Raw genomic sequence first — 10,000 nt, forward strand, 5'->3', positions numbered from 1 at the left:
TTAGTAATATACCAGAATATTCACAGGCACTGTAAAAAGTGTATAATGCTCTGCCAGCTATGGGCTAGATTGTACTCTGCAAAGAATGAAGCAGAATCCTGTATTACAATTAAATGGTTAAATATCTTAACCAAAGCATTTTAATGCAAACCCTATACGTTTAAATGATAGCGCAAGGATCGATATTAGCACATTCATTAATCACATATTACAAGTGGTGCGTTAAAGGGATACTAAACCCAAATTCTTTCATAATTCAGATAGAGCATGCAATTTTAAGAAGCATTCTAATTTACTCCTATTATCAATTGTCTATCTTTATTTAAAAATCAGGAATGTAAAGCTTAGGAGCTGGCCCATTTTAAGTTCAGTACCCTAGATAGTGTTTGCTTATTGATGGCTACATTTAGCCACCAGTAAGCAAGCGAAACCCTGTTTCTGAACCATAAATGGGCCGCTCCTAAGATTAATGCACAATAACACTTTTTGTGCTCCACTTGTAATCTAGCCCTATAAATTTCACTTTAAAGCAGAGGTTTTCTAAGTCTTGCTCATTGGGCCACCCCTTTGGTGAGTTGAGCCCCACCCCCGCGAATGCACGCAAACACACACATGCACAAGCCCAGCACACACACACATGCACAAGCCCGCAAACGCACACATGCACAAGCCCGAAAACGCACACATGCACAAGCCCACAAACGCACACATGCACAAGCCCGCATGCACACACATGCACAAGCCCGCCACACACACACATGCACAAGCCCGCCACACACACACATGCACAAGCCCGCAAACGCACACATGCACATGCCTGCAAACGCACACATGCACAAGCCCGCAAACGCACACATGCACAAGCCCAGCACACACACAAACATGCACACACACATAAGCAAATGCACATGCACAAGCACATGCACAAGCATACACACATAGGATTTTGTCAGAACATCTGAATATTAATTATTTATAACTGCCCATGAGTCAGTATTCAGTACTGTGCTTGCTGTAACTAGGATGCCCCTCAGCTGGTACATGGATGCATGTGCTGGCTGTTCCCACTGTAGAATATAGATATAATATTCGTATAATGAATATATAAATATTATATCTATATAGCTGTGAGGCAAAATTTTATTCTACATTGGGAACAGCCAGCACATGCATCCGTGTACCAGCTGAGGGCCATCCTTGTTACAGCAAGCACAGTGCACACCCGGTGGCTCACATTAAGGGCTGCAGTTACAGAGCCCGCTTCTTGGCCGTCTTTACTTATGGCATTGATCCTCAGGAGGCGCTCAGTCTCCTTGTCATGGTGCTGTTCGCTGGGAAGTTTGGCAGTGCACATTAAAAAAACACACAAAAAAACACTTCCGCTCCTGTTCCTGCGTCTCCCCTTAAGATCTCTGGCACTCCCCTGGGGACTGGTGCTTAAAAAGGATAGTAAAGTCCAAATTTAACTTTCATGATTCAGATAGGACATGTAATTTTAAAATTCTTTCTAATTTACTTGTATCATCAAATTTGCTTTGTTTTCTTGTTATTCTTAGTTGAAAGCTAAACCTAGGTAGGCTCATATGCTAATTTCTAAGCCCTTGAAGGCTGCCTCTTATCTGAATGCATTTTACATTTTTTCCCACAGCTAGAGGGCATTAGTTCATGTATTTCATATAGATAACATTGTGCTCACGTGCATGAAGTTATTTAAGAGTCCACACTAATTGCATAAAATGGAAGTCTGTCAAAAGATCTGAGATAAAGGAGCCAATGAGCAGAAGCTTAGATACAAGTTAATTACAGAGGGAAAAAACATAATTTATGCTTACCTGATAAATTCCTTTCTTCTGTAGTGTGATCAGTCCACGGGTCATCATTACTTCTGGGATATTACTCCTCCCCAACAGGAAGTGCAAGAGGATTCACCCAGCAGAGCTGCATATAGCTCCTCCCCTCTACGTCACTCCCAGTCATTCGACCAAGGACCAACGAGAAAGGAAAAGCCAAGGGTGAAGTGGTGACTGGAGTATAAATTAAAAAATATTTACCTGCCTTAAAAACAGGGCGGGCCGTGGACTGATCACACTACAGAAGAAAGGAATTTATCAGGTAAGCATAAATTATGTTTTCTTCTGTTAAGTGTGATCAGTCCACGGGTCATCATTACTTCTGGGATACCAATACCAAAGCAAAAGTACACGGATGACGGGAGGGATAGGCAAGCTCTTTATACAGAAGGAACCACTGCCTGAAGAACCTTTCTCCCAAAAATAGCCTCCGATGAAGCAAAAGTGTCAAATTTGTAAAATTTGGAAAAAGTATGAAGCGAAGACCAAGTTGCAGCCTTGCAAATCTGTTCAACAGAGGCCTCATTCTTGAAGGCCCAAGTGGAAGCCACAGCTCTAGTAGAATGAGCTGTAATTCTTTCAGGAGGCTGCTGTCCAGCAGTCTCATAAGCTAAACGAATTATGCTACGAAGCCAAAAAGAAAGAGAGGTAGCGGAAGCTTTTTGACCTCTCCTCTGCCCAGAGTAAATGACAAACAGAGAAGACGTTTGTCGAAATTCCTTAGTTGCCTGTAAGTAAAATTTTAGAGCACGGACTACATCCAGGTTGTGCAGTAGACGTTCCTTCTTTGAAGAAGGATTTGGGCATAAAGAAGGAACAACAATCTCTTGATTGATATTCCTGTTAGTAACTACCTTAGGTAAGAACCCAGGTTTAGTACGCAGGACTACCTTATCCGAATGAAAAATCAAATAAGGAGAATCACAATGTAAGGCTGATAATTCAGAGACTCTTCGAGCCGAGGAAATAGCCATTAAAAATAGAACTTTCCAAGATAACAACTTTATATCAATGGAATGAAGGGGTTCAAACGGAACGCCCTGTAAAACATTAAGAACAAGGTTTAAACTCCATGGTGGAGCAACAGTTTTAAACACAGGCTTAATCCTGGCCAAAGCCTGACAAAAAGCCTGGACGTCAGGAACTTCTGACAGACGTTTGTGTAACAGAATGGACAGAGCTGAGATCTGTCCCTTTAATGAACTAGCAGATAAACCCTTTTCTAAACCTTCTTGTAGAAAAGACAATATCCTAGGAATCCTAACCTTACTCCAAGAGTAACCTTTGGATTCACACCAATATAGGTATTTACGCCATATCTTATGGTAAATCTTTCTGGTAACAGGTTTCCTAGCCTGTATTAAGGTATCAATAACTGACTCAGAAAACCCACGTCTTGATAAAATCAAGCGTTCAATTTCCAAGCAGTCAGCTTCAGAGAAGTTAGATTTTGATGTTTGAAGGGACCCTGTATCAGAAGGTCCTGTTTCAGAGGTAGAGACCAAGGTGGACAGGATGACATGTCCACCAGGTCTGCATACCAAGTCCTGCGTGGCCACGCAGGTGCTATTAGAATCACTGATGCTCTCTCTTGTTTGATTCTGGCAATCAATCGAGGAAGTAACGGGAAGGGTGGAAACACGTAAGCCATCCTGAAGTCCCAAGGTGCTGTCAGAGCATCTATCAGGACTGCTCCTGGATCCCTGGATCTGGACCCGTAACGAGGAAGCTTGGCGTTCTGTCGAGACGCCATGAGATCTATCTCTGGTTTGCCCCAACGTCGAAGTATTTGGGCAAAGACCTCCGGATGAAGTTCCCACTCCCCCGGATGAAAAGTCTGACGACTTAAGAAATCCGCCTCCCAGTTCTCCACTCCCGGGATGTGGATTGCTGACAGGTGGCAAGAGTGAGACTCTGCCCAGCGAATTATCTTTGATACTTCCATCATAGCTAGGGAGCTTCTTGTCCCTCCCTGATGGTTGATGTAAGCTACAGTCGTGATGTTGTCCGACTGAAACCTGATGAACCCCCGAGTTGTCAACTGGGGCCAAGCCAGGAGGGCATTGAGAACTGCTCTCAATTCCAGAATGTTTATTGGCAGGAGACTCTCCTCCTGACTCCATTGTCCCTGAGCCTTCAGAGAATTCCAGACGGCACCCCAACCTAGAAGGCTGGCGTCTGTTGTTACAATTGTCCAGTCTGGTCTGCTGAATGGCATCCCCCTGGACAGATGTGGCCGAGAAAGCCACCATAGAAGAGAATTTCTGGTCTCTTGATCCAGATTCAGAGAAGGGGATAAGTCTGAGTAATCCCCATTCCACTGACTTAGCATGCACAGTTGCAGTGGTCTGAGGTGTAAGCGTGCAAAGGGTACTATGTCCATTGCCGCTACCATTAAGCCGATTACCTCCATGCATTGAGCCACTGACGGGTGTTGAATGGAATGAAGGGTGCGGCAAGCACTTTGAAGTCTTGTTAGCCTGTCCTCTGTCAGGTAAATCTTCATTTCTACAGAATCTATAAGAGTCCCCAGGAAGGGAACTCTTGTGAGTGGAACGAGTGAACTTTTCTTTTCGTTCACCTTCCATCCATGTGACCTTAGAAATGCCAGCACTAACTCTGTATGAGACTTGGCAGTTTGAAAGCTTGAAGCTTGTATCAGAATGTCGTCTAGGTATGGAGCTACCGAGATTCCCCGCGGTCTTAGTACCGCCAGAAGAGCACCCAGAACCTTTGTGAAGATTCTTGGAGCTGTAGCCAATCCGAATGGAAGAGCCACAAACTGGTAATGCCTGTCTAGGAAGGCAAACCTTAGGTACCGATAATGATCTTTGTGAATCGGTATGTGAAGGTAAGCATCTTTTAAATCTACAGTGGTCATGTACTGACCCTCTTGGATCATAGGTAAAATTGTCCGAATAGTCTCCATCTTGAACGATGGAACTCTTAGGAATATGTTTAGGATCTTTAAGTCCAGGATTGGTCTGAAAGTTCCCTCTTTTTTGGGAACCACAAACAGATTTGAGTAAAACCCCTGTCCCTGTTCCAATCGTGGAACTGGATGGATTACTCCCATTAACAAGAGCTCTTGTACGCAGCGTAGAAACGCCTCTTTCTTTGTCTGGATTGTTGACAATCTTGACAGATGAAATCTCTCTCTTGGAGGAGAGTATTTGAAGTCCAGAAGGTATCCCTGAGATATTATCTCTAGCGCCCAGGGATCCTGAACATCTCTTGCCCAAGCCTGGGCGAAGAGAGAAAGTCTGCCCCCCCCACTAGATCCGATCCCGGATCGGGGGCCCTCAATTCATGCTGTTTTAGGGGCAGCAGCAGGTTTCCTAGTCTGCTTGCCCTTGTTCCAGGACTGGTTAGGTTTCCAGCCTTGTCTGTAGCGAGCAACAGCTCCTTCCTGTTTTGGTGCAGAGGAAGTTGATGCTGCTCCTGCTTTGAAATTACGAAAGGAACGAAAATTAGACTGTCTAGTCTTGGCTTTGGCTTTGTCCTGAGGCAGGGCATGGCCTTTACCTCCCGTAATGTCAGCGATAATCTCTTTCAACCCGGGCCCGAATAAGGTCTGCCCTTTGAAAGGTATATTAAGCAATTTAGACTTAGAAGTAACATCAGCTGACCAGGATTTTAGCCACAGCGCCCTGCGTGCCTGAATGGCGAATCCTGAATTCTTCGCCGTAAGTTTAGTAAGATGTACTACGGCCTCCGAAATGAATGAATTAGCTAGTTTAAGGACTCTAAGCCTGTCCGTAATGTCGTCCAGAGTAGCTGAACCAATGTTCTCTTCCAGAGACTCAATCCAGAATGCCGCTGCAGCCGTGATCGGCGCAATGCATGCAAGGGGTTGCAATATAAAACCTTGTTGAACAAACATTTTCTTAAGGTAACCCTCTAATTTTTTAGCCATTGGATCTGAAAAAGCACAGCTATCCTCCACCGGGATAGTGGTACGCTTAGCTAAGGTAGAAACTGCTCCCTCCACCTTAGGGACCGTTTGCCATAAGTCCCTTGTGGTGGCGTCTATTGGAAACATTTTTCTAAATATCGGAGGGGGTGAGAACGGCACACCGGGTCTATCCCACTCCTTAGTAACAATTTCAGTAAGTCTCTTAGGTATAGGAAAAACCTCAGTACTCGTCGGTACCGCAAAATATTTATCCAACCTACACATTTTCTCTGGTATTGCAACTGTGTTACAATCATTCAGAGCCGCTAACACCTCCCCTAGTAATACACGGAGGTTTTCCAGTTTAAATTTAAAATTTGAAATATCTGAATCCAGTCTGTTTGGATCAGAACCATCACCCACAGAATGAAGTTCTCCGTCCTCATGTTTTGCCACCTGTGACGCAGTGTCTGACATGGCCCTAATATTATCAGCGCACTCTGTTCTCACCCCAGAGTGATCACGCTTACCTCTTAGTTCTGGTAATTTAGCCAAAACCTCAGTCATAACAGTAGCCATATCCTGTAATGTGATTTGTAATGGCCGCCCAGATGTACTCGGCGCTACAATATCACGCACCTCCCTCTGAGCGGGAGATGTAGGTACTGACACGTGAGGCGAGTTAGTCAGCATAACTCTCCCCTCGTTGTTTGGTGAAATTTGTTCAATTTGTACAGATTGATTTTTATTTAAAGTAGCATCAATACAGTTAGTACATAAATTTCTATTGGGCTCCACTTTGGCATTGCAACAAATGACACAGGTATCATCCTCTGAATCAGACATGTTTAACACACTAGCAAATAAACTTGTAACTTGGAAATACAATTCAATTAGAATAATATTAAAACGTACTGTGCCTTTAAGAAGCACAGAAAATCTATGACAGTTGAAAATTAATAAATTGAAACAGTTATAGCCTCAATCCTTGTAAATAACACAACTTTAGCAAAGGTTTAATCCCATTAGCAAAGATAACAAATTCTGAAAGCAGGAAACAAATTACAGAATAAACGTTTTTTATCTCAGTCAAACTATAATTCTCACAGCTCTGCTGAGAGAAATTACCTCCCTCAAAATAAGTTTTGAAGACCCCTGAGCTCTGTAGAGATGAACCGGATCATGCAGGGAATACAATGAGTTGCTGACTGAAATATTTGATGCATAGTAAAAGCGCCAAAAAACGGCCCCTCCCCCTCACACACAGCAGTGAGGGAGAACAGAAACTGTCAGAAAACAGATTAAGCAACTGCCAAGTGGAAAAATAGTGCCCAAACATTTATTCACTCAGTACCTCAGTAAATGAAAACGATTTTACATTCCAGCAAAAACGTTAAACATAATCTCTAGTTATTAAACAGCTTTATGTATTTCTTACAGTGTAATTCTAGTGAAGTACCATTCCCCAGAATACTGAAGTGTAAAGTATACATACATGACATTATATCGGTATGGCAGGATTTTCTCATCAATTCCATTGTCAGAAAATAAAAACTGCTACATACCTCTATGCAGATTCATCTGCCCGCTGTCCCCTGATCTGAAGTTTACCTCTCCTCAGATGGCCGAGAAACAGCAATATGATCTTAACTACTCCGGCTAAAATCATAACAAAAACTCTGGTAGATTCTTCTTCAAACTCTGCCAGAGAGATAATAACACACTCCGGTGCTATTTTAAAATAACAAACTTTTGATTGAAGATATAAAACTAAGTATAATCACCATAGTCCTCTCACACATCCTATCTAGTCGTTGGGTGCAAGAGAATGACTGGGAGTGACGTAGAGGGGAGGAGCTATATGCAGCTCTGCTGGGTGAATCCTCTTGCACTTCCTGTTGGGGAGGAGTAATATCCCAGAAGTAATGATGACCCTTGGACTGATCACACTTAACAGAAGAAAGTATATTTCTATAACAGTGTTGATTATGCAAAACTGGGGAATGGTAAACAAAGGGATTATCTATCGTTTTAAACAATAACATTTTTGGTGTTTACTATCCCTTTAATGTCCAGTATAAAAATGTGTATATACACCTAGATTTCAGGATGCAAGTTTATAAAAAATATCTCCATTGTGCATACATATCAACAAACTCTCTCTCTTCCCTCCAGGGTACGTTGTTGGAGATTGGACCTCCCAGTTTTCAGTCTTATTCCGCATAGTGTGGTTTGTCGTCACGTCTATGTTCTTCATTCCATGTGAAACTGGGGCTCAGACAGTGATCCATTGCGCTGTGTCAGATGAAATTCTCCAGCATAATGGCGGCTACTTCTCAGACTGCAAACCTTGCAAGCTTCGCCCCCATGTACAGGATGCTGGCATTGCTAAAAAGCTGTGGGAAGCAAGTGAAACAATGGTTGGCCTTACTTCTTCCCCTAGAGACCATTTAGCAACAAGAGCAAGATAGCATTGATTCTATGCATGTTTTATTTATCAACAGTATGTCACTGGAAAATATAGAGAGATGTGTGTGTTTTTTTATACTATACCTGCCCCATCCAAATTTCATCTTCAGTCTTTTCATTTTATCCAAGCTGCATATCTTAATCTCTCTTTCCATGCTGTACGTTATTTAAAATCCAATTCTTGAGGACCACAATATATATATATATATAATATATTTTATATTTATTTTTAAGTCGTTGTTATAAATGCATAATATAGATCTTACAGTCACAGTTGCATTATGTTAAAGCCAACACCCACTTGAATATCTTTATCTTATCAAATTTCTTGTGGACAGTTATAATAGTAGCTCCTGTCCTGATGGGGTTATTGTGTAGAATTTTGTAGGATTAAGGAGACATAAAAGCCAAAATTAAACTTTCATGATTTAGATAGAGCATACAATTAAAAAAAAATCTGATTTGCTTCCATTGTGCACAGTATTGTTTACACACTGTCTGAGGCAGCAACTTTTGCAAAAATGTGCATAAGTTCATATTATATACATCTGAGTCTGTGATTGGCTGCTGGGTGTTACAGGAGACCAGGAAATAAAAGCAAATTTGTCAGAAAAAAATCTACTGTTCATTTTACAGTTATAACATTGTCCATATGTTGTGTTTCATAATTATAATTGTTTCTTTATTATGCAATTCAACTGTATTTAATGGTCCTTTAAGTTTTTGATCCTACAATAGGATTTCCATCCTCTCTGGGGAAGGAGGAAAATTAAACAAATGTTAAATTATAGAAAAAGCAGGCATTAAATATAAAAGTACAATTAAAAAACTACTCAGAATTAAACGTTAAGGTGATAAAAATTATATTTAATAAAGGTTGCTTCTTTACATATACTATTCTTTGAAAGAAATTCTATGTAAAATGTAAATTAAAAAAGAATAAAAAAATAGATCCCACATAGTAGATTATATTGAAATTATTTGAGCATTGTAGTCTTAAAGGGACATTCCAGTCAAAATTTGAATGCACATAGATGAATTATATATTTAAATAGAAACATTTGCAATATTCACGTATTGGCAAAAATGCTTCTAGTAAAAGTTATCACATTTTTCTCTGCACGTTCAGCATAGCTAGATATTGTCACTGCACCCCCATTTTAAATACTGCAGCTGCCCAGAGAAGCAGTGGGGCTTGTATTATGTCAGCAATTAACAAATGGAGTCATTACCAGATTGTATAAGCCCTCCCGGCTTCCTGCGCAAGTGCTGCGTTTAAAATGCTGTTGCACAATGCATACTTAAATACACTTTTGAAACGGCTATAGCTTTTATTAGAAGCATTTTTGCTAATACATGCTAATACAAGTACATTACAAAAATGCTTCTATTCAAAACTGTAATGCATCCATGTGGATTTCAATTTTGTCTAGAATGTCCCATTTAATTTCTTTTTTTTTTTTTTCCAGTTTCTAAATATGTTAAAATTTTTTACATGCAAGTGTAAATATACAGAGCTAGAAGGAGAGGTTGCATTTTGACACTGCATTGTGATTGGTTGATGCAATTAGTTACTGTAACAAAACTACTCGGGATCATGTTAAACGCACATAACAAGATGCTGTTGTATGTGCTTCTATTATTGCCATCTTTGTAAAGAGATAGAAAGCAACCCTACCATGTCTTGCATAAGGTCTGTTGCAGCTCTAACCATAATTGCTGACTAGTTAAATTGTTGTAGTGTGGTGGCTCATTGTGAGCACACTGCTTAGCCTAAAGTTTGGAG

At 41.0% G+C, this 10,000-nt stretch overlaps 1 protein-coding gene across 1 annotated transcript in view; it reads left to right on the forward strand.

The window, feature by feature from the left end:
- The window catches only part of LOC128649048 (retinol dehydrogenase 14), a 122,794-nt gene extending 113,963 nt beyond the window's left edge, over positions 1–8,831 (forward strand). The window contains exon 5 of the mRNA XM_053702084.1: positions 7,921–8,831. Coding sequence (XP_053558059.1) covers positions 7,921–8,216 — 296 coding nt within the window. The 3' untranslated portion in view covers positions 8,217–8,831. The remainder of the gene's footprint in view (positions 1–7,920) is intronic.
- The last annotated feature ends 1,169 nt before the right edge of the window (positions 8,832–10,000 follow it).

Source organism: Bombina bombina, chromosome 2, assembly GCF_027579735.1.
Source record: "Bombina bombina isolate aBomBom1 chromosome 2, aBomBom1.pri, whole genome shotgun sequence".
Classification (NCBI taxonomy): Eukaryota; Metazoa; Chordata; class Amphibia; order Anura; family Bombinatoridae; genus Bombina; species Bombina bombina.